This window comes from Pleurodeles waltl, chromosome 6 (genome assembly GCF_031143425.1).
Source record: "Pleurodeles waltl isolate 20211129_DDA chromosome 6, aPleWal1.hap1.20221129, whole genome shotgun sequence".
Taxonomy (NCBI): domain Eukaryota; kingdom Metazoa; phylum Chordata; class Amphibia; order Caudata; family Salamandridae; genus Pleurodeles; species Pleurodeles waltl.
The window spans coordinates 1,051,220,758-1,051,246,456 of record NC_090445.1 but is presented as its reverse complement, the minus strand read 5'-3'; the positions used below and the strand labels follow the sequence as shown (position 1 = coordinate 1,051,246,456).

The window sequence follows — 25,699 nt, the reverse complement described above, 5'->3', positions numbered from 1 at the left end:
ACGTCTATTTGAGAAATGCCTTGTAATTCACATGCTAGTATGGGCACCCCGGAATTCAGAGATGTGCAAATAACCACTGCTTCTCCACGCCTTATCTTGTGCCCATTTTGGAAATACAAAGGTTTCCTTGATACCTATTTTTCACTCTTTATATTTCACCAAATGAATTGCTGTATACCAGGTATACAAGGAAAATCCATTGCAAGGTGCAGCTCCTTTATTGGCTCTGGGAACCTAGGCGTCTTGATGAACCTACAAGCCCAATATATCCCCACAACCAGAAGAGTCCAGCAGATGTAACGGTATATTACTTTTGAGAATCTGACATCGCAGGAAAAAGTACAGAGTAAAACAGGGAGAAAAGTGGCTTTTTTTTCAATTAAAATTTCAATATTTGTTTATTTCAGCTGTTAATTTCTGTAGGAAAACTGTGTAGGACCTACACAAAAGGCCCCTTGGTGAATTGAGAATTTTGTCTACTTTTCAGAAATATTTAGCTTTCTGGGATCCAGCATTGGTTTCACACCCATTTCTGTCCCTAACTGGAAGGAGGCTAAAACGCACAAAAAATAGCAAAAATGGGGTATATACCAGTAAAATGCCAAAATTGTGTTGAAAAATGTGGTTTTCTGATTCAAGTCTGCCTGTTCCTGAAAGCTGGGAAGATGGTGATTTTAGCACCACAAATGATTTGTTGATGCCATTTTCAGGGAAAAAAACCACAAGCCTACTTCTGCAGCCCTTTTTTCCCATTTTGTTTTTAAAACAAACTTTTTGCTGTATTTTGGCTAATTTCTTGGTCTCCTCCAGGGGAACCCACAAACTCTGGGTACCTCTAGAATCCCTAGGATATGGGAAAAAAATGACGCAAATTTGGCGTGGGTAGCTTATGTGGACAAAAAGTTGAGGGCCTAAGAACGAACTGCTCCAAATAGCCAAAAAAAGGCCTGGCACCTGAGGGGGAAAAGGCCTGGCAGCGAAGGGGTTAACAACCAAACGATAATAAACATAGTTTATTATTGTTTGGTTGTAAAAGGTTTGCAGCGGCTGCTGCTGGCAGGGGTGACGCTCCTCCGCCGTAATGGAGGAGTTGCCCCTGCTGATGGGCTGATTCACTTTGCATGCTGAGATATTAAAATAGAGCCAGTGGCCCAGGTGAAGCTAGAACATATGACTGCCATGCATGAAGTCCAGCTGAGATTATCATCAACAGTGACTCCTAAATAGGGAAAAGATTGTACTCTCTTAATAAACCTGCCCTTGATACTGAGTGCAGTGTTCTTGGCCCGGGCATGCGCTCTGGTGTGTCCTGCATGTGTCTCGAATCTGTGGAAAATCAAAGCGCTTAAGAGTGCTTGTCAGCAGCAAAGCCCTGCTCCTTAGGGCAGATGTATTCTGGGCATTGTTGTCTTCTACGGCAGCAGCAACAAGTCCAGCAAAGTGCAAACCGCGTCCACGGAAACACACAGAGCTTAAGAACACTTTTCAGCAGCAAAGTCCCCCACCCCTCCCCAATCCCTCCCCCCCCACCTCCTCTGGGCAGATGTATCCTGGGCGTTGTTCTTCAATATGGCAGCAGCAACAAGTCCTGCAAAGTGTGTCTCGTGTCTGCAGGAACACACAGCGCAGAAGAATTATTGTTTGTCAGCAGCCTCTGATTCCTATACTCTGGTTCATGTATTTTAACCGGATATGAATATAATGGACCATAGTATCAAACACACTGATAGAGTGAATAAATAAAGTTAACACACCAGCCCTAATTACCAACATCCAACAGTAGCCCAACATGTAGAGCATATTTGTTTTGATTCTTCTGTTTGGTTAAAAAGCCAAATTGACTGTCATCAATGCATCCAATTTGTTTTCAGTTTTGCCCTAAAAATAAAAAATATTGTTTGTGTAAATTGCTATACCTGACACCGGCAAATGGTTTGCACAGCTGCACAGTTAGACTCCAGGATGTCATGGAAGAATGAAGGAGATGTTGTCCCTAGTCACATCTAAAAAAACCCATAATGGTAATGTAAGCACGAGTTTAAGAGAACGGGCACATGGCCTTGTGTTTTAAAGTGTGGGCAACCCTATTATCGAATCCATTTTCAGGAAAATCAGTACAATTTTAACATGTAGCATGTGGGTAATTTCGACAAATCAATCAAAACATCAGATTCTGGTTTTCTATGCATATGTTTGCATAAATTGTCATATTGCCAGCCTGGGTTTAAGCAACAGTGTTAGCAAGGGTAAATCCACTTTCCCTGGCTGAGCCTCCTGAAGCTCATACTTAATTATTTGTCTTCTCACAACCTTTGTCTACTGTGCCACATAGTACACATCTGTTCGACCTGATAGTATTAGGGTGGTCTTACCCCTAACTCTTGCCTGCCTCATCCACTTTTTTTACCTCATTTTAACTGACTTTAGGACTCTGTGAACTTTACCACTACTAAACAGTGCTAAAGAGTTTGTGCTCTCTCCCCTAAATCATGGTAACATTGGCTTAACCCCAATTGGCATATTTAACTTACATATAAGTCCATAGTAAAGTGACCGTATATTAAATGCTATTTGTGACCTGGCAGAACTGACTTTGCCACCCACCTAAGTAGCCCTCTAACCATGTTTCAGACCTGCCATAGCAGAGTTTGTGTGTTCAGCTGACACCGCCATATCAACCCAGCAAAATAACCATTTTGCGAGGCCCAAACCTTCCCTTTTTATATGCATGTCACCCCTAAGGTATGCCATGGACAACCCACAGAGCAGGCTACAATACATTAAAAAGGCAGGGTGTTAGGAATGGGGTCTCTAGTTGGCAGTCGGTTTGCACCCTCTCCAAGTAGGGACCCTCACTCTAGTCAGGATAAGGGAGATACCCGCTCAGATAACCCCTGCTCACCCCCTTGGTAGCTTGGCACGAGCAGTCAGGCTTATCTCAGAAGCAATGTGTAAAGCATTTGCACATAACACACAGTAACAAGTGAAAACACTACAAAAGGACACCACACCAGTTTTAGAAAAATAGCCAATATTTATCTATATAAAACAAGACCAAATACGATAAAACAAATCCAACAAACAGTAATAGAAATATGAATGCTGCAATATGTACTTAACAGTACAGTTCCTTGAAGTCGACAACTCCACCTGGGGCTATCACGGTGTCGTGAACAACAAAACCAAAAGTTCAGGCTGGCCTCGCCATCGCGGGCCAGCTGCGGTGTCGGGAAGACCCACAAACAGTACCTTGGATTCGTCATGATCCTCGCGGTGAGCTCCGGAGAGCGGCGCTACTGGCGTCGGTTCCGGAGTCGGTGCAGGAGTCATCTGGCCCTTGAAGTCACGCACCTCGGGGATCGAACTCCGGGCTGATGAAATCAGGTGCGCTGGCGGGGATGGCGTCGGGGCTGCGGTGTGAAGCGGGACAATGCGACGTGCGGTGCCCACAGGTCACAGTGCAGGCAAAGGCTCGTTGACGGCGTTCAGCGGCGTCAGTGAGACCAGGGCTCCGGTGTGAAGCGGGGCGGTGCAATGTGCGGTGTCCACAGGTCACGGTTCAGGAAGCGTTGTCGTCGTTGCGGAAGTGCTGTCGTCTGTAGGCCCAAGCCAGCGGTACGGGACGGTGCTTCGTGACCCTCATGAGCGGTGTCCACAGGCCACGGTGCAGGCAAGGATGCCTGGTGACGACACTGGAGCCGATAGTGCTGGCGTCGGTGGACCGGGGCTGCGGCGCAGGACAGGGCGGTGCTTCGTGCTCCTCACGAGCGGTGTCCACAGGCCACGGTGCAGGCAGTGGCGCCGGTGTCAGCAGGAGCAACGTCGTCGGGGATGCCCAGGCTGCGGTGTGAGCAGGTGACGCCGGAGTGAGGAGCCCACAGGTCGCGGTGCGAATAGCGGCTCGGTGAAGTCGTCCGATGACGGGGTCGGTGAGACCAGGGTCGCGGTTCGAAGCGGAGCAATGCGACTCCGTGTGGCGTCAGTAGGCCACGGTGCAGGCCAGCGGCGTCATTGGCAGCGGCGTGGTGGTTTCTCCTCTTGGACAGCACAAAACACATAGTTCCCAGTGCTGCAGGTCGAGGAAACTGAAGTCTTTGGTGTCCCTGAGACTTCCAACAGGAGGCAAGCTCTACTCCAAGCCCTTGGAGAATTTTCTAAAGCAGGACACACAGCAAAGTTCACCCTTTGCACTCTTTTCAGGCAGAAGCAGCAACTGCAGGCCAGTCCAGCAAGGCAACACAGCAAAGGGACAGTACTCCTCCTTCAGCTCTTCTCCTGGGCAGAGGTTCCTCTTGATTCCAGAAAGATTCTAAAAGTCTGGGGTTTTGGGTCTGCTTCTTATACCCAGTTCTGCCTTTGAAGTTTGCAAACTTCAAAGCAAAGTCTCAAGTGTTTGCAAGATCCTTCCTTGTCCAGGCCAGGCACCAGACACTCACCAGGGGATCGGAGACGGCATTGTGTGAGGGCAGGCACAGTCCTTTCAGGTGTGAGTGACCACTCATCCACTCCAGCACAGACGGCTAATCAAGATATGCAGACTACACCCCAGTCCCCTTTGTGTCACTGTCTAGAGGAGAGGTGTGAACAGCCCAACTGTCAAACTGACCCAGACAGGGAATCCACAAACAGGCAGAGTCACCGAATGGATTAAGCAAGAAAATGCCTACTTTCTAAAAGTGGCATTTTCAAACGCACAATCTTAAAATCAACTTTACTAAAAGATGTATTTTTTAATTGTGAGCTCAGAGACCCCAAACTCCACATGTCCATCTGCTCCCAAAGGGAATCTACACTTTAATCAGATTTAAAGGTAGCCCTAATGTTAACCTATGAGAGGGACAGGCCTTGCAACAGTGAAAAACGAATTTAGCAATATTTCACTGTCAGGACATATAAAACACATTACTATATGTCCTACTTTAACCATACACTGCACCATGCCCTTGGGGCTACCTAGGGCCTACCTTAGGGGTGCCTTACATGTAAGAAAAGGGAAGGTTTAGGCCTGGCAAGTGGGTACACTTGCCAAGTCGAATTTACAGTTAAAAATGCACACACAGACTCTGCAGTGGCAGGCCTGAGAAATGATAACAAAGATACTTATGTGGGTGGCACAACCAGTGCTGCACGCCCACTAGTAGCATTTGATTTACAGGCCCTGGCACCTCTAGTGCACTTTACTAGGGACTTACTAGTATGCCAATCATGGATAAATCAATCAACAGTACAATTTCTATAGGGAGCAGTTGCACTTTAGCACTGATTAGCAGTGGTAAAGTGCGCAGAGACAATAAACCAGCAAAAACAGACCTGACAAAATAGGAGGAAGAAGGCAAAAAGTTTGGGGATAACCCTGCAAAAAGGGCCATTTCCAACACAGGGCATATACCTTTAATTTTTATGTGTCCTGGTAGTGAAAAACTACCAAGGTCGTTTTTCGCTACAGCAAGTCCTATCTCTCCCATTGGATGATATTGGGATTAGTTTATTACATCGTATATGTGTAATTCACAATCTAAAAGAGATATGTTTGTTGAGTTTGGTGCCTCTGGACACACAATTTAAAATCATACCTTATGGTGAAGTCGGATTGTAAATTGCAGTTCTAAAAATGCCACTTTATAGAAAATGTGCATTTTTCTTCTTTATCCATTTGGTGGCTACTGCCTGCCTCCAGTACATGCCTGGGGTGGGGTAACAGCTGAACTTGTGCATTCCCTCTAGACAGTCACACACAAAGGGAGCTTAGGTGTGACTGATGGGCCATCCACAGCCTGATAGGCCATCCCGGGCAGGATGGGAGGGAGGGGCAGACATTTACACCTAAATAGGCAGAGACCTGTCTCCACACAAAGGGCTGCATACCCCCCCTGTAGTGGAGCCGGGGCAGGGAGCGAGGACCTCTGTGCACTTCAAAGATCTTTCTTTGAAGTCTCCCCGACTTCAAAAGCACAACTGGGTATAAGTACTGGACTTCTGACACCAACAACTCACTTCTGGACCCGTGGATACTGTGCCAGGGAAAAAGGATTACTGTGCCGCTACAAGGACTGCCACTCTGCTGAGCTGCTACTCTGCTGGAGCCCTGCTTTGCTGTGCTGACCTGCTACCTGCTGCTATCTTGCATGGGAGAGAGAAGGACTAGACCTACACCTGTGCCACCCAGAACCCAGAGTGACTCCAAGGGCCAGCAGACTGGTCTTATCTTTTCTGAAGTCTCAGGGAAACAAAAGACTTCAACTAATTTTGCTACAGCATCTGGACTTTGCGTGCTGCACGTCTTGCCCTGCTGAGTGGGGCCAACCCAGTACTGGGTCCTTGGAAGCAGTTATAAAGTGCTGCTTCAATCAGAGCCCAAGCATCCTCTTTGGATCCGGTGCATCTTTGCTTTTGCTTGAGTCGGAACCAGCTGACGGCCCGTGCTCCATTGCGATCAGCCTCAACATTTGACTTTGCCACGGTTTAGTGCAACCAGATTTCCCATTTTAGCGCTTATTATTTCTAAGTGCTATTTTCGCATTTATTCTTTACAATTTCAGTTCTCGACTTCTATTTATTAAAACACGCTCTATGTTTCTAACATGTTTTGGATTAGGTGAGGTGTTTTCACTGTTTTACTGTTTAAAGTTTTCCACAAATACTTTAAAAATTGCCTCTTAAGTTAATCCTGACTGCTCTGTGCCAAACTACCATAGGGTGAGCAGAGGTTAATCTAGGGTGTGCTGTGACTTACCCTGACTCGGAATGTGGTTCCTGCTTGGACAGGATGCAAACCTCTGCCAACCAGAAACCCAATTTATAACAACATCTCTCTCTGAAAGGAAGCCATAACAATTAGGGTGCAGCTATAAAACATTCACTTGTCTCAGGTGTCATATCCCAGCAACCTCTTGGTTCCCCCACCTCAGGCCTAATGGCATTTTTAACATCAAATGGCCAAGCTTAGTTAGAGCAGCCCTTCTGATGCTGACATTTCCTGTTCATGGTCAGCATGTAATGCATTGTGGTCACCAACAGAAAAAAAGAAAGAAGCGTACCAACATGCAGGAACATTTGTTTTCTGGGTTTCAACTACAATTCCCGTCTTTGGGGGACTTGTTTCTGAAAAAAATAAAAAAGATTGTAACTAGGTACCCATGACACTGCCAACATTACATTTTCATGAATGTGCTTTTGTTGAGTTGACTTGCACACTCTTGATGAAAGTTCCCCAGCAACAGTGGGTGACTTTAAATACAAATGAGGTGCAACGCAGGGTTTGAGGAGGCAGAAACCCTATCTGCCCAGTAGTTTGGTAGCCATGCACTTTATAAATCTTGCTAACACAACCAGCTTAACTGAAAAAATCACTTAAACCACTAACCTAGGCCTGATTATAACCTTGGCCGAGGGGATTACTCCGTCACAAATCTGACGGCTATCCAATCCGCCTTATTATAAGTTCCATAGAATACAATGGAACTTGTAATACTGCAGGCAGGATATCCGTCTCATTTGTGAGTTAGTAATCCCCTCCGCCAAGGTCATAATCAGGCCCTTAGTCCTGTAGGAATCACTATGCCCATCTAGCTATTAGGTGAGCTTAAGGGTAAGAACCATTTGTACTGGTCCCTAGCGTTTTGGGAAGGTAAGCGCAGATATTGCCCTCAAACAGGATGGTGTGGCAAGACCCAGTATTTCAGTAGGCAGCTCTTCTAATGCCAAACTTCCATGAGCAAAAACATACACTCCAGCCTTCACCTTCACAAGCTCCAAATATCCTTTCAAAATTGTGGATGTCCTGTAGGGGAATACCTTAGGTTTGCAATTGTAGGGATAGTCGGTTTCCAAAAAGCCCTCTTAGCAGCTCGGGCAGTCCTCACCGATGTCAGCTAAAAGGACAACAATCCCAGTAACCACATAGGGAGAGGGAGCTAGCGAATGGGTCTACACGACTATCAGTCAATCCAATCAGAAGAGTTGGTTGTTTCGAGACCATGTTCAATAACGGCTTTAAACGGTGAGTTTCTACTCTTCACAATTTAAAAAAATCCCATTTTGCAAAGTTATGGAGAATGTATGGGGTGCTGTTACCCATGTATGCCCTTGCAATAAGCTGTTGTATTTATCACTGTTTCTATCGTTTACTGGATCTGTGTGATGATGTAAGGTGGATTTTATCTTTGTGCCTTCATGGTCATATTTAGTGACCGAATAAAGACATATGACAGACTGGCTATTGTATTTAACTCGAGTATATACCTTCCTCTGTGCCATCCCTATAGAGCAGATAATTCAATATCTTTAGTCACTTGGAACCCTTTCAAATACAACAGGACGTTCTTTTTTATTTGTACCTTGTAAAGAATTACCCAATATTGCGTCCCTGCAAATCCGATCCGTGTCTTTATGATTTTTTTCTGCTCTAGAGTGGCAAGATGAACTCTCTGACAACCAGTCAGAATACTCCGTTGGCTCTGAGGATGAAGATGAAGATTTTGAAGAAAGGCCGGAAGGTCAGAGTAAGTAGTGCATTCCCTTTCTATCTCTTTAGCCTAATGGATTTCGATTTGTGACAACCACTCAAGAATTCGCATCCATCTGCAGGTTGAAAAATACTTTATTTGTGGAAATACGTTTTCAAAAAGATGGTATTATATTATGTGACCAGCCTCAAGTAGTCGAGTGGAATGGTAGAGACGGTCGTATTGACACCCAACACATTGGTAATTGGCCTAGTGCAATGGGACAATGTGACGCGCATCTTTCCTAGGGTGTGAAGGAGTTTTAAAGTGCGTACCATTGATTTTATTTTTCCCTTCAACCATAAAACTTTCGCAATAGCCGCAGTAGCATCAACAATGTAATGGCTTTCTACTTTGTTGCAAATAAATCACAGTTCTAGTTACTCAGGTAATTAATTCTGCATTTTTGCTAGACTCCCTCATCGTCACCCTAACAGCATTGCTTGAGTGGGCTTGAGCCCTATCACTCTATGTGCGGATCACGAATGTCATCTTTGACTAATTGATTGCTGTAGACCCTGCTAGTCCTTAGCGGTCATTTAAACACTTAGCTCCTTGAGGTCTTAGAAAGACAGCCAACGACAATCAGACATGATCTTTTGTGCTCGATGACATTGACAGTCATGTTGCCAAACGGTGAGCTCCGTTTTTACTCATCAACTTATCCTCAAAGCACTGCATGCTTTGCATTTTATCTGTGCCCAGTTACCTCATTCTTGTTAGTCTTCTCATAAGCTTTGAAAATCCATGTCAGAACCTGCCAACAAGCAAGAGTTACCATGATTCCTTACTTAGCTTCCAAATACCTAATCTGCCTCTACACCACATCCATGGCTCCAGGACAGGGAGATGGCTGCTCTGTGGCATTTCCCAAAGAGAGGTCAGCCATGTTGTCATTCACTCGGGGTCAGAGCAGGGCTGTCTTCTTGGGCCAAAAGCTTTTGCTGGGTGGTAGTGTCTCTCTCACGCGTCTGCCTTCAGTCTCACAGAGGACATCTCAAATGATCGCAAACTGAAAAATTGAAGCACTTCTTTTGGCGCAGTTCCAGTTGTTAATATGAAGGAATGCCCATATTCACCGTGCACTGTTTCCCAGTTGTTACTCTCTGGAGTAAAGACTATCCGCTATCTTTGGCTTTCTACTTCTCCTACAGTTGTTTCTATTGGTACGCCATTTTTGCCTTCATGAGAATGGCCCTCTTTTCCTTCTTGTCTTTCACTGCCTTTAGTTAGGGGCGTAACTTCAGGGGTGGGAGGGGAGGTTTTTGGGTGTGTTAACGCGTCCAGCCCTTATAAATTACCTGTACCTGGACACGTTGGAGGTCGGTGAACCTTTTAGCCGAGTCGGGCTCTCCTCATCCTAGAATAGTCGGGTCACTTAGACCAATAATCAATAACTGTTGTGATCAGTATCCAATACTCAATTAATAGATCAAAACAGCACATCAGTAATCAATAACAGTTGATATTTCGGCGCACCATGACCTTTCAGTCATGAATAACCACACCAGTTTATTAAAAGTTAGTGAATTTATTTCCCTATATTAACAAAGCTAGCACGATGTATATAAGTCTCAAAACCAAATGATATATGTATACGAACATTACTAGCTGTCCATAACAGCGGAAGAAACGCAATCTATGCAAAATCTGAATTATGATACATTCAGTTATGGCAATGCAAATCGCTAATATGAGTAACTGTATTTGACTAATTTCATACATTGGTCAGCATAACAAGATTTCAAATTAGCATGGTGCATCGAATGAATACCTCGACTAACCTCTAATTAGCATTAGCATGTGGGGCTTCATGCAAAATGAATTTAGTCAACACAAATTTGGAAAACTTCTAGCCTGGGCCCTATCAAAATAGCAGTTGATACCTAAAAGGAAAAACACAATGCATAATACAATGATCCTTTCGTATTTACCAAATACAATCAGCATTCAAGAAAAGTCTTCAACCCTCAGGTACCGGGTCGATCAGCATGGGGCAGGTTTCAAAGGGGCAAAGTTAAGGGTAAACTTCCTTGCAGCGGCAAGGAGAATGGGGCAAAGTTATTGCATGGGCAAGACGGGGCAAATCAAAGTTAAAGTCTCTAGGGTGAGAATTCTTAAAGTCTCTTTCTCTGGAATAGAGAAAAAGGGCATCAGGGTGTCGTCCAAAATGGAGTCTGGCATCTGGCTTCAAATTGGCATCAAGGAAAATGTCTGACTTCTCTTTGTCCAGTGGGTTTAAGTAAGAAACATTCCAAATTCTGCAGGGTCTTCCATTGGAGGGTTCATAGGGTTGCTTCAATTTGACCAATGAAAAATGTCTTTCTACTAGTACTCATTTATGCATACATTGTCCTTGGAGCCTTGGAACACAAGTTGTAACATAGTTTGCCAATTATTTTAGTATCTGTACCCTCATTGTCCGCACCTGCAAAGACTGACCTTGCTTCAAAGGGGATGAAACCGGCCTAGTACGAAACCTTGGAGATAAGTGTATTAGTCATCTCTACTGGAAAAATACAACTTTAAGCAGGAATATATGTTTCATTAGTTCAAGGAAAAGCCACGCAGTTAGAATTTGAGACCAGGCAACTAGGCCAAAGCCTCTACTAAATTTAAGCTAAGTATAAAACAGTTTCAATAAGAAATCATGGCATACATTTGCAATTATGACGGATTACTACATTTTTCAATTCTTCATGATTAATAAAGCTCGTTTATAATGATGGCGAACTACTCCGAGGGCACAATTTCCCTCGTACGTTATTTTCTTTACTAAAATCACACTACATTATACGATTTTGGTTACATGATATATGTTGGACCCTCTTTTTCTGCGTCATCAGGTGTTACATGTATTTTTTTTAAATAAATTGGTGGGTTACCGGTGCTTTCAGTCAGGTATTGTGAGATATCAGTCAGATTTCAGTAGGTATTTTTACATACACACAGACAGAATCACGCACTCTGTGGAAAGTCATAAAAAATATTATTTTATAGAATATTGTGTTTTCTCTCTTAGTGCCCCAACCTACCACATTCCTTTCCCGTTCCACTGGCCCTTAGGCCCCACTCATGCACCCTACTTGACGTATAATGTATTTAAACATTATATGCTAGCCTGATTGTCAGAAAATTTGACACTCACACCTCCCAATCTTACTGACCAAGCTGCACCCCTGCCTTAAGTCCATTTTTAGCTCATGTTCCCAACGTTCCTCTTTTCTCAACAACTGACAGACGATTCCTCAGACAATTTACAGTACAGACATCTTGATTTTTGTTTGTGGTTGCTCTAACGTCTTTGAGCTCACCTGTTGGGCAATTTCAGGGAGGACTGAGTTTCTGGGTTATTCCACTTCTGTGGAACATGACAAGTCTCTGATTACCATAGTACACCACCAGATATATATATATAGTATGGCAGTTATTTATATATATATATATATTTATATATATATATATATATATACACACACACACACACATGCACACACATATATATATATATACAAGATTTGAAGAGCATAACTAGCTACTGGTCTCAGCCATTGTTGTGGTGACTGTGGTGACTGTGGAATTAAGTTGCATCAGTTTTCTCTGGAATTTTGGCTATGCTAAGGTGCTTGCCATTGGATTGTGATTGTCACTTTTTGGCAGAATTGCACTTGTTAAGATGCTGGTACTACCCAGATTTCGTTTTTTTGAGAAGGTATCTATAACCAAGGCCACTTTAATTATGTGATTGTGCGGCCACAGTGATTTTTGCATTGTCATAGATTTGCCACATTTGCCACATAATCCATCATCTGTTGCATAATCTGTATATTTTAACAAAAAAATAGTTTCTAGCTCAAATGGTTCAAAAGTTCCTAAAAAATTTAGCAACACTTATTGCCACGCAGTGAAAGGCCCTTTGCAAAGCTGGACCTTTTTGTTGCTTATTGCTATATGTGGGTACTAAAAGGGTACTAATGAGGTGCAACCAATGCCCAAACAGTGTTACTGCATTATGCCACATAATTTGCCTTTTCTTGCTGCTTAACTCCTGCACAACACTTGAAAAACACAATAATAAATGTAAGCCAACCCTCCTCTATGACATTCCTCATCTCTCCATACATAACGCTGAAAGCGGTCGAATGTCCACCTCCCTAACATCTGAATGTTCCCACTCTCCCTCCTACTCCACCTCTGAGTCACTTCTGTTGCTACCCCGATCCTGAGTGAATGCGTGCCATAGCATGTTGCCTCCACCGGATGTTCGTCAGTCCCTTCCTTAAAACAGTTAACAGTTGATACGTTGTTACTGTGCTACGAGACAGATGCAAGAAAACTTCACCCTCCACTGCTGCCCTCCTTGCTCTGAGCTGGTGGGCACACCTTACTGGGCACACTGCTTCTGCTAGGTATGAGTTAAATACTACTTCTTTGCCCTGTCCCTTCGGATCAGTCTTGGACCTACGGAACCGTACCCTCACCCCTTCTCCCCTCCAAGACACCTCATACCACCTTATTACTTTGTTCGTCTTATTGCCTGTTAGAAATGGGGTCTTTGGTTGACAGTCAGGTTACCCCCTGTTCAAGCAAGGACCCTCACTCTAGTCAGGGTAAAAGAGAATCACCGTCAGCTAACACCTGCTTACCCCCTTGGTAGCTTGGCAGAGCAGTAGGCTTAACTTCAGAGTGCTAGGTGTAAAGTATTTGTACCAACACACACAGTAACTTAATAAAAAAAACTACAAAATGACTCAACACAGGTTTAGAAAAAATAGAAAATATTTATCTAAGCAAAACAAGACCAAAACAACAAAAATCCACAATACACAAGTCAAGTTATCAATTAAAAAGCAAAAAGAGTCTTTATGTAGTTTAAAACACACACTAACACTGTTAGCTTGAAAATGTACCTTTGGTGCATCAAAAATAACCCCGCACGGGGAGAGTGCATCAGAAAGGGCTTGCGATGCATCGATTTCACTCACGAGCGAAACCTTGCGTTGTTTCTCCTTTCGTTGGGTTGGGGTGTGTCGTTTCATCTCTCCGCAGGAGAGCGATGCGTCAATCCGGTCAGCACTCTCGGATCCGGGCAGGCCTTGCATTGTTTTTACACGCCCAGCGATGTTTGCGTCGGAGATCAAGCTGCACTATGATCCAAAAACCATGCTGCGCGGGTTTGCGATCTCCCAGCCTCCGTCAGCGATGCTGCGCGTCGTTTCTTCAGCTCTGTGCATAGATTCTTTGGTCGCGTTGCAGACGAGCATCGATTTTCAGTCGCGAAGCCAGCGGCGTGTCGTTTCTTCAGCCGCAGATCGGAGTTGCGTCTATCTTTTCCCCGCACAGTGTTCTGTTCGTGGATTTCTTCCACTTAGGCTGCCAGCTTCTCCTTTCAGGGTCCCAGGAACTGGATGGGCACCACAGGGCAGAGTAGGAGTCTCTCCAGAGACTCCAGGTGCTGGCAGAGAGAAGTCTTTGCTGTCCCTGAGACTTCAAACAACAGGAGGCAAGCTCTAAATCAAGCCTGTGGAGATTTCTTCTCAAGAAGAAAGGCACACAAAGTCCAGTCTTTGCCCTCTTACTCTGGCAGAAGCATCTACTGCAGGATAGCTCCACAAAGCACAGTCACAGGCAGGACAGCTCTTCTTCCTCAGCTTGCCAGCTCTTCTCCAGGCAGAGGTTGCTCTTGGTTTCCAGAAGTGTTCTAAAGTCTGTGGTTTGGGGTGCCCTTCTTATACCATTTTATCCTTTGAAGTAGGCCTACTTCAAAGCAAAGTCTCTTTTAAATGTGAAATCCCGCCTTGCCCAGGCCAGGCCCCAGACACTCACCAGGGGGGTTGGAGACTGCATTGTGTGAGGGCAGGCACAGCCCTTTCAGGTGTGAGTGGCCACTCCTTCCCTCCCTCCTAGCACAGATGGCTCATTAAGAAATGCAAACTACACCCCAGCTCCCTTTGGGTCACTGTCTAGTGTGAGGTGCAACCAGCCCAACTGTCAAACTGACCCAGACAGGGAATCCACAAACAGGCAGAGTTACAGAAATGGTATAGGCAAGAAAATACTCACTTTCTAAAAGCGGCATATTCAAACACACAATCTTAAAATCAACTTTACTAAAAGACGTATTTTTGAATTGTGAGCTCAGAGACCCCAAACTCCACATGTCCATCCGCTCCCAAATGGAATCTACACTTTAATCAGATTTAAAGGTAGCTCCCATGTTATCCTATGAGAGGGACAGGCCTTGCAACAGTGAAAAACGAATGTAGCCATATTTCACTGTCAGGACATATAAAGCACATTACTATATGTCCTACCTTAACCATACACTGCACCCTGCCCTTGGGGCTACCTAGGGCCTTCCTTAGGGGTGTCTCACGTGTAAGAAAAGGGAAGGTTTAGGCATGGCAAGTGGTTACACTTGCGAAGTCGAATTTACAGTTAAAACTGAACACACAGACACTGCAGTGGCAGATCTGAGACATGATTACAGAGCTACTTATGTGGGTGGCACAACCAGTGCTGCAGGCCCACTAGTAGCATTTGATTTACAGGCCCTGGCACCTCTAGTGCACTTTACTAGGGACTTACTAGTAAACCAAATATGCCAATCATGGATAAACCAATTACATACACATTTTGTAAAGGAGCACTTGCACTTTAGCACTGGTTAGCAGTGGTAAAGTGCCCAGAGTAACAAAAACAGCAAAATCAGAGTCCAGCACACATCAACAACCTGGGGAACAGAGGCGAAAAGTTAAGGGAGACCACGCCAAGGATAAAAAGTCTAACATTGCCCAACAATGCTGACACCTGAAAAGCACCAAAAAAAATCCACACCATCAATGTGGAAAATAAGATCATCTCATCTTCCCCTTGACACGTCGCAGATAAAAATCTCAGCACTGAACAAAATAACCTCCACGTCAATGGTTTGGACCTTGAGCCCCCCGTCCCCAAGCCCATCTCTCCAATATTCACGTTCCATGGTCACAGGCTGATGGAACAAATCCCCAAAGTAGCTTGCCCATAAATGCAATTCCAGCCAGTTTCCCAACCGAGACTGTTTCTTTTCAATTAGTGTCAAAATAAACTGAACTACACCTTCCGTTCTGCCCCGCACCCCGATCCCCATTCATTGAGCCCCACGCTCCAAAAACTCCTGCCAAGCCTGACTGTAAGCTTGTCTTGTTGACCCTGCCAAGGAATCTAGGACCAGTTATAGTATTCTCTGTCACCAGCTGTCCACAGCTCGAGTGGTATAATGTTCCTGACCTTCTCGGTGGTCGTATACAACCCATGGAACCTCTCACCACTAGGAACAAGACAAAGCATTCACAATGTCATTGTCCACACCTGCTATGTGACAAGACCTAAATGTAATGTCATACTTTAGGCATTGCCACACAAAGATCCTCATTAATTTCAACACCTGTGGATCCCTGGCCTATTGTTTATTGACTACTTATACAACTGCCATGTTGTCAATATGAAACAATATCATGTTATGTGCCAGCCGTTGTCCCCACAATGTCACTACTATGACCTGGGGAAAGAATTTCAAAAAGGGAATGCTCCTCCCCCTCGCTTACATGCTGTGGGCCACTCCTCTGCACACTATTCACCCTGCCAATAGAGCCCAAAACCAGTTCCCTCAGCTGCATCAGAGTACACTTGCGTAAATCCTCCCAAGTTCCGGCTGACAGTCGAATATGGTGATGTGGCAAGGCCTTGCTTGATAATGCCAAGCCCAGCCTTCTACAGAAAGTCCTCGCAGCTCTAACCACCCGGCATGCAAAGGTGAGGTGCCCTAGAAGTATTTAAACCTCCTTAACTGTCACCTTGTCTTCGCTCAACATGGAGGCCAGTAACAACTGCCTTGTCAGTTTTTTCTCCATCGGTAAACGAGCTTCCATGGCCCCTGAATCAATCTCAATGCCCAGGAAGGAAAGCACCATGCTGAGTCCTACTGTCTTCCCTGGTGCTAACGGGACCCACAGATCTCCCATGATGTCTTGAAAGTTAACCAACATGTCCTTCCACTCTGTCATTCCCAACTTCCCAAGAAGAAAAAGTCATCCAAATAGTGTGTTACCTGTGCCTGTCCTGTAGCCCATGTAAAAGTCCACTGCAGGAATGTGCTAAAATGCTCAAACAAAGCACAAGATATTGAGGATCCCATCGGAAGAGCCTTATCTAGAGACCACTGACCATCAAATTGTATACCGAGCAGCTGAAAATCTTCAGTATGCACTGGCAAGAGTCGAAAGGCAGTCACTTTTAACCATCAAGGCTCCCCTTCCCACTATCTCCACCATGGTCAATGCCTCATCAACAGAAGAATAGTTGACCAAAGATAGCTCCTCCACAATATAATCATTGACTGATTGCCCTTCGACCCACGAAAGATGTTGAATCAAACGTAATTGTCCTTTCTCTTTTTTAGGTACCACACCTATGGGAGAAACTATCAAGTGTGGCATAGGCCAATTATCAAATGGGCCCGCCATCCTCCCCTCCCTGACCTTTTTTAATAGCTTGTCCCATACAACTGCCTTCAAGGGGCCACTGACTTCAAATTATTAGCCCACCTCCTTGTTCAGGGCACCTCATACCCCAAGCAAAAACCCAAAGTGAACACCTCCTCCAGAATCCTACTGCCCTCAGTCCTGTCATAATGAGGTAGCCAGGATTCAATCTGTCCAATTTAATGGGCGAATGCACTTTTTCACGCAGTCCCCTGTCCTCCGCGACCTCCGTCGAAGCCTGAGTGTTCCTGAGCCTGTTGATGAATGACTGAACCCTGTCGGTGCCCAGTTTCTCGCTGCTATGGATGATTGTCCCCCAACGCCATAGCAGTGCACCAAGGCATGGCTACCCATGCACTTAGAGCATTTGTGTCGAAACTTGCAGTATTCCCTCATGCAGATGCCTTTATTAAATTCCCAACAAGCTTCCCCTGTCCAGCCTGCTCTTTTGCTGTGCTCCCCATCCCTCCCCGAGTGGGGCATCCGTGAAACGGCCGATATAAAATGGGAAACCTGCTGGTGGTGAAAATGGTTTTCCCAAACTTAGCCGGACCCATTGTGTGGTGCCACAACTCCAAGTCAACCTTCCCCACTGAATGTCAAGGTCCACCACCATTCACAAACGAAACTCGTCGTCATATTGAGCTCAGGCGTAAGCCCCATGGTTAATCTGAGCTTTTCTAATTGTGTCCATATATTTAAAGATTGTCACACACCTCTCTCTGTGTTTTTTGCAATATACGCTTGCAGAAATCAGAAAGGTCGCTGTCCAATTCTCAATCGTCAATGGGACCTTCTGCCGCTCAGCCAATTCAAATTCTTCTTCCTTTGATCCTTCCTTTGCCCTCAATTCCCTGTGGAGAAGTTTCAGCATCTCCACATACTCTCCGTTCCAAATTTTCTCTTTTGTTTCTTGCATGAGGTGTGTTCCCAGAGGCCTATATACCCCCATATATGGCAGCTTTTTAACCTTGAGCTCTTTGCTTTCCGTTTGGTGCTACCAGTTCACCCTTTTGTTCTTGCCCTCCTGCCGTCTCAGCCCCTTTCGCGTCAGGATTATTTTGCGATGTCTTTTTCGTCCCCTTGTCTGCCACCTCTGTCTTTCCCATCATTGTTCCACAGTACAGGTTATTTTCTTGAACCTTAATCCCTTTTTCCGCCTCCTGAGTCCCTTGCGCTTCCATGCCTACCCCAGGGTCCATCACATACCTTCCAGTTCGCAATCTCAATTTTCCTTCATTCCACTCTGTCGTATCCAACTCACTTGAAACCATGACCGTCCTTGTGGGCGCCTCCGCACCGGTCTTACCTGGCATCAGAATCAGTGCCCATACTGGAGCCCTCCTCTTCGCCATCTGGTTCAATCTAGCGTTCTGTATTCGTTCCTGTGAGGATGCCTGTGTTGCCTGCTGATCCTGCAACATATGAACTGAAGAGCCATGAAAGTATACCCCCTCCTCTGTGCCCCTTGGGCCCACCTTGCTTCCTCCTCCCCCTCCTGATCCTCATTGTGGCTGACCCCCAAAATGGCAAACTATATATGTGCCAGCCCAAAAATAGCCTAGTAGAGCCCAGGATCCCAAGGTGGCAGTGCTGGGCTGCTCCATTCCCCAAACAAACCCAGGGGCAGACCTCCCATGGTTGGCTGTCCCCAAGTTTCCCTTGGAAACATAGCCAATATAGGGTTCTTTGAGGGCCTTAAGACGTCATCACTGCTCGCCATCGGTGTATTGTTTGCACATCACATATAATCTGGAGCTGAATTCACCAGGTTTTATTTTGCACGTGTGTCTTCATAGCAGCAACGATCTCCAACACCAATGTTCCTAGAACAGTAGCCGGTGTCTTTGGAAAACTCAACTTCTGAGCTGGCTAATAGCAGACAAATGTGTGTTCATTTGCAAAACCCTTCAATTGATAAACTCAGGCTTTGCAACTGAACAACAGCATGTCTCGGCCTCCCGGTGTGGTGCCGCTTTAAAATGTTTGTCAGGCCTGGTTCTGCATAATAAAAGGCAGGGTTGGGAGAATGATGGCAGAAGAATGAAGTAAGAATGGAGAGCGCAGCTTTTATACTTGTTTTTTGTAACAATGATCTCAATACAAACCACCAGCAAAAGACATCTAAATGTGTACACACTGCAGACTTAAAAAAATATGGAGGTTGTGATTTCGATGCCGTTTTGGGAAGACAAACCTCAGGGTGCAAAAACTTTGTATAATAGCCACCTACAACTGAACATTTATTAATTGTATGCATGCTTGATCACTTCCTTGGATTTCATGCCCTGTCTGAAGGTTAGACAGACTGTGGGAGTGGGAGTGAACCTGCGACGGCAAATATGATGTGGTTTTGATTCCCAAAGCTGCACTTCAATTCATTCAATTGTGCCTGTACTTTTAAATGCCTGTTTTAAACTCAACATAGAAAGAACATTAGGGCAAATTGTGCCTGTTCTAGGAGTGGGCAGAACTCCAAGGATTCTCACAGAGTTTTTAGGGAAATCTGTGGAATTCCACAGAGTAAAACTCAGTAAGTTCCACCCACCTTTAGTCGCAAATCAACCTACCTCATGAACATTAATTAGGAAGATCACAAATTGCAACCCATCAGGAATCGTTGCCATCACAGGGATGTTAGTCGGCTGGGATGAGCAGGCCACCAAATCAGTGACTGCTTTTAAATAAAGCAATATTTTTTTTAAACACAGCCTGTTTTCCTGAAAGGAAAATGGGATGTGTTTAAAAAGTAAACAATGAAACTTTGAAGTTTCATTTTTTAATAGTAGGCAGTGGTCCTTGAGACCAATGCAAGCTCTTAAAGGGCTCCGATGGGGACCCCTTCCAATTTGCGACTGCACTACCAACTTTGTACTGGTGGTAAAATATCAAGGTTTTGCGGCTACATTTTGCTTGCAAAACCTTGACACAGGAACTCACTATTTGAAATGGACGCCCTAAACACTCCCCTACCAAATAGCGATTTCCACACCCAAACTGCGATTCTGAACAATCGCAGTTTGGGTCTTTATACATTTGGACAAGCATTTTTGCAGTCGCAAATGGTCTGATTTGGGAAATCAGGCCATTTACGACTGCAAAATTGCTTCGAAGATATGGCCCCTAGTCCCCCTTTGTGTTACCGTCTGAGAGAAACACACAAAGCTCAACAGCAAAAGCCATTCACAGTCATGTGACCTAGGACAAAGGCAGTAGGCACAAATGACTGGGTCAAAAAAATGTAACTTTCTAAAAGTGGTATTTTCAGAATTGTGACTTACAATCTGTTTGAAATGGGGTTTCTGGTTGGCTAGGGTATGCACCTCAGCCAGGCAGAACCTATCCACTCTATTCAGGGCAAGGTAGTTACACGTCCAAGATAACCCCTGCTCACCCCCTCTTGTAGCTTGGCACAAGCAGTCAGGCCCATCCCAGAGGCAATGTGTAAAGCGGTTGCACAACACACACAACACACGTGACGCACTATCCCCACCACAAAGGAAACACAACCCCAAGTTATATGAAAATATACTGTATTTTACACAATGCAATTATTAGACCAAACATCACATATCAGTAGTATCCTGCTACCTGAACAGTTTTCAGAACGTTACACATTAGTTACTCTGCAAACTAGCAGAAGTCACATATAACACACAGGTTACTCAGTATTCTGCAAAATAAGCAGTAGTCAGGAAACACGTTAGTACACCGAAGCACTTGTCATAAGAATATCATAAACGCCCATAGTAGGAACATTATAAACCATATGGCAAGTCTTAAAAACATATTAGTATGGTATGCCCATAATAGGAAAATTTGCATACATATATAAAACATAAAAAAAAACAGGTAGGCAATATATAAATTAGCAGAGTCTGTGGGAAGAACTTAGAATATATATATTGTTCCTTTAGAAAGAGTACCTGGTTTGATGATGAAGGCACTTTCAGTGCCTGGAGAACGAAAGCGTGGGGGCACCCGACGCTCCTCTGCGCCAAACGGGGGCCTCTGCTACTCTGAGGCAGAAGAGGGCGGCACGCACCTCCTCTGTGCTATTGATGGGCCCCTCCAGGGGCCCCCCAGGCCTCAACCGGCTCTCATTAGGGTGCAAAAGTCCTCAAAAATAGCATAGGGGGAGAGGGGGCACCACGCACCCCCTCTGCTTGGTAACGGGCCCCTCCAGGGGCCTGCAATCTCTTGGGGTCCCCCCCAGGCCTGCACTGGCCCTCCAAGGCGGGGGGAACCACAGCTCTTTCACTGGCCCATGAGGGGCCAACAAGGGGCCTGCGGTGCAGGCGAGCCTCCGGTGAGGCTGCGCCCCACCTGTAGTCCGGGGCTCGGCAGGCTAAGGAGAGGCATCCTCCTCTCCTTCCTGCTTCCGGTGAAACAGGGTCTTCTGGTGCCCCGGGGGCACTCTACGGAGCGGACCTTGCCCAGGGGGCACCAATAGGAGCACGCTTGCTCTTGTCTTCACAAAGAGATTTCCTTTGTGCCCCGGGGGCAATGCAAACCGCGCTTCACTCGCGCTTGGATCGAAAAGACTCCCCGGGCTGCGGCGGTGATTCCAGGCACCACAACGTGCTTTTCAAAGTGCTTGGGCATAAAACTAAGCCCAGGTTATGACTGTGATGCCCCCCACAGGTGGAGAGCGCTTCTCCAAAGCGCAGAACGAAGGAAAGATGAAGCGCTTCCCAGAGCCCTAGCTTTTGTTGAGTGATGAAGCACTCCTCATGCTTCATAAGGTTGCAGGGGTCAGGGGCCACAGCACCCTGCCCCTGGGGAGCAGAGTTTCAGAAAAAGGCCGACAGGTGAATGGGCCCAGCAACAGGCCAGCACAAAGAGGATGCAGCAAGTGGCAAGTCCTTTACAGTGACCACGCAGGTCACAGGTCAGCACAGCAGCAGCAGTCCATGGCGGTCCCTGGTGAGTCCCTCCAGCATTTCTGTGTCCAGTTCCAAGATGTTTCAAGGTCTCCAAATTGTGGGGAAAATTCCCCTGTACTTATACTCAGTCCTTACAGTGTTTTACAATGGTAGGGAGAGGAGGCTCCAACCAGTTACAACTGGTTCTGGGAGTGCCCCGTCTCTCCTCCAGGACAGGCTCCAAACATCAGTGGGGGGTAAACGACCCTATTGTGTGATGCCAGGGCACAGCCTTTACAAATGTAGGTGTGCCCCACCTCTCCCTTCTCTCAGCTGAGGAAGACTTTTCAGTATGAAGATGCGCCTCTGTGACACCTCCACGCTCCCTGTGTACAGGCCGTCTGAAAAGTATACACAAAGCCCCAACTGTCACTCTGCCCAGACGTGGATTGGAGTCAAGCTGCAAAACACCAGAGTCATAAGCACAGAGAAATGCACACTTTCTAGAACTGGCATTTCTGTCATAGTAATAAAAAATACACCTACACCAGTAAGCAGCATTTATTATCACCATCACAACCATACCAAACACGCCTACGCTACCCCTCATAAATCAGACAATACCCCTTACACATAAGGCAGGGCTTTTCTAATGCAATCCTATGAGAAGGCAGCACTCGCAGCAGTGAGACACCGAGTTAGGCTGTTTGTCACTATCAGGAGAGGCCACGCAACCTGGCACATGTCCTGCCTTCTACATACATGGCACCCTGCCCATAGGGCTAGCTAGGGCGCACCTTAGGGGTGACTTACATGTAGTAAAAGGGGAGTTCTGGGCCTGGCAAGTAAGTTTAGATGCCAGGTCCCTGTGGCAGAAAACTGCACACACAGGCCCTGTGTTAGCAGGCCTGAGACAGGTTTGAAAGTCTTCTTCAGTGGGTGGCGCAAGCAGCGCTGCAGGCTCACTAGTAGTATTTAATTTACAGGCCCTGGGTATAGAGATACCACTGTACAAGGGACTTACAAGTAAATTAAATATGCCAATTAGGTATAAGCCAATCATACCAACTTTAGATGGGAGAGCACCTGCACTTTAGCACTGGTCAGCAGTAATAAAGTGCTCAGGGTCTTAGAGCCAACAGCAAGGTGTCAGGAAAAATAGGAGGCAGGAGGCAAAAAGACTGACGATGACCCTGCATAAGGAAAAAAGTCCAACACAATCCAATTATACCAGTGAAGAGGATTTTAAATTATAATTCATTTTAGTCTAAACGGCATATCTCTTTCAGCTCCCAATCCTAAAGTAGCACTTATTAAATGTAAAAAGGTAAGCCAGTGTTAGCCAAAGCGATGGATAGGCCTTTCAATAGTGTAAAACAACTTTAGGAGTTTTTCACTACCAGGACATGTAAAACTTAAGTACAGATGTGCTACTTTTTAAATGCAATGCACCCTACCCTATGAGTCTTTAGGTCCACCTTAGAGGTGACTTATAAGTATTAAAATTAAGATTCAGACTTGGCAAAAGGTTTATTTTGCCAGGTCAAAATGGCAGTTTAAAACTGCACTAAAGATTGCAGTGGCAGGCCTGGTACAGGTTTGATGATGAAGGCACTTCCAGTGTCTGGAGAACGAAACCGTGGGGGCCCCTGGCGTTCCTCTGCGCCAAACGGGGGCCTCTGCTACTCTGAGGCAGAAGAGGGCGGCACGCACCTCTTCTGTGCTATTGATGGGCCCCTGCAGCTCCCCCTCCCAGGCCTCAACCGGCTCTCATTAGGGTGCCAAAGCCCTAAAAAATAGCATAGGGGGAGAGGGGGCACCACGCACCCCCTCCGCTTGGTAACGCACCTCCTCTGTGCAACTGACGGACCCCCCCAGGGGCCCGTGATTAACTGGGGCCCCCCCAGGCCTCAACCGGCTCTCATTAGGGGGCCAAAGTCCTCAAAAACAGCATAGGGGGGCACCATGCACCCCCTGCATTTGGTGATGGGCCCCTCCTGGGGCCCGCAATCTCTTCGGGTCCCCCCCCAGGCCTATACTGGCCCTCCAAGGTGGGGGGGGAAACCACAGCTCTTTCACTGGCCCACGAGGGGCCAACAAGGGGCCTGCGACGCAGGCGAGCCTCCGGTTGGTGGCACAATAAGTGCTGTAGGTCAGCTAGTAGCACTTAATTTTCAGACCCTGGTACAGAAAGTATCACTTTATCAGGAACATGCAAGTAAATTAAATATGCCAATTATGCATAAGCCAATGTTGCCATGTTTGAAGAAGACAGCACAGCACTTTGGCACTGGTTAGCATTGTTAAAAGGCACAGAGTCCCAAAGCCAACAAAAACAAATCCAGCAAGATAGAAGGCGTGAAGACCAAAAGTTTGGAGGAGTACCTACCCAAGGATTTCAGGTCTAACTTCCTAATATTAACAGTGGTTTGGAGACACTAGCTTGTTGCATTGGTATGTGATGCTTGTTTTGTACTAGACACAAAACATGCATGTATTCAGTTAGTCGAAACTAAAAACACTGAGCATAAATCAGCTATAATGGGCAAGAAAGAGACAGAACCTGTAAAGATTCAGGATGCAGACAGGAGTCTAGAATGTCTTGATGATCAGTTCTATTAATGGATGGCCACTTGTCAATTTGCCCATCAACTGGCCCTAACTTTGATGACACATTTAAGGATCAAAATTAGTGCTCAAAACCTTCCATGGTCCTGTCACGCCATGAGAACCTCAGCATATGGCAAGGCCTACAGTACTTTGTTAGGACGAAGAGCCAACTCAGGTAATGGTGATGCAGTTTTGGAACACCTCTCACTTGCACTCAGTTGCACTCCTCACAGTCCACAAGTTTTATTTGTCTATGGCTGTCCATTAATATGAGGAAACACTTCCACCAAGTGTAGTAAGCTTTTTCCTGAACAACATCTCCCAAAATTCCAACACACAAACCCAGTGCCAGGCTTGACTCGCTCTCTCCTCACTGTCGTCACGTTGTGTCACTTTGCACCACAGAAGCAGCCACACAAACCCTCACTAAATAAGACACCTTATAAGATGGTGTGCCAAGATCTCTGAAGTGTATACCTATGATTGCTTACAATACTCTTACGTAAACCTGTTTTTGTCTCGTATGGCTAGGCTTTCAGTTAGGCCACTTTTTTCATTGGTTTATTGTCCATAGTCAAGTGTCGTTCACACTTATAATCCGCCGACCACAGCATACAGCATGAGGTAATTGTTCAGGGCACTTTAAGCATTGGCTCTGTTCACTCTGAGTGATGGCACTGTTTTTGCGCTCAGGTACACAGCCACTAAAACAAACACTGGCAAAGACAATAGGTCTGGCCTTGGAACGCTGTTGAAATTGTTAATTTTTTGAAAGAACAAAAGTATTACAAGAATACGCACATAATAAATAGGGGGAAAAAGAAAATACAGCACCCGCCATCCAACATGTCTGCCAATAAACTGGGCATCCAAAAAGGAAGCAAAATAAATACCTAGTATTTAATGTTAAAATAAAAAAATGTGCACAGCTTTGTTCAGTCACTCAAATTGAAGAAAGCCAAAGGGTAAAGTTGGCTGACTGATTACCCCGTGCTGTATGCTATACTGGTGAAAGCAAAATCTTAATGACTTTTCAAATAACCAATGGATTGAGCCTTCTGACCAGAAGCACCTCTATGTATGTATATAACTTAATCGTGCTTTAGAAAAACATAGTCTGGTGAGACCAATAAACCTGTCTCAAAGACCAGACCTAAAAATAGCCTCCAGATCTACAGGCACTTTGCATTTACTG

At 45.5% G+C, this 25,699-nt stretch overlaps 1 protein-coding gene across 4 annotated transcripts in view; it reads left to right on the top strand.

The window, feature by feature from the left end:
* Positions 1-25,699, top strand: part of CHD5 (chromodomain helicase DNA binding protein 5) — a 981,350-nt gene that overhangs the window by 660,869 nt on the left and 294,782 nt on the right. For all 4 annotated transcript variants that reach the window (XM_069239999.1, XM_069239998.1, XM_069239997.1 and 1 more), the window contains exon 27: positions 8,409-8,501. In XM_069239999.1, coding sequence (XP_069096100.1) covers positions 8,409-8,501 — 93 coding nt within the window. The remainder of the gene's footprint in view (positions 1-8,408; positions 8,502-25,699) is intronic.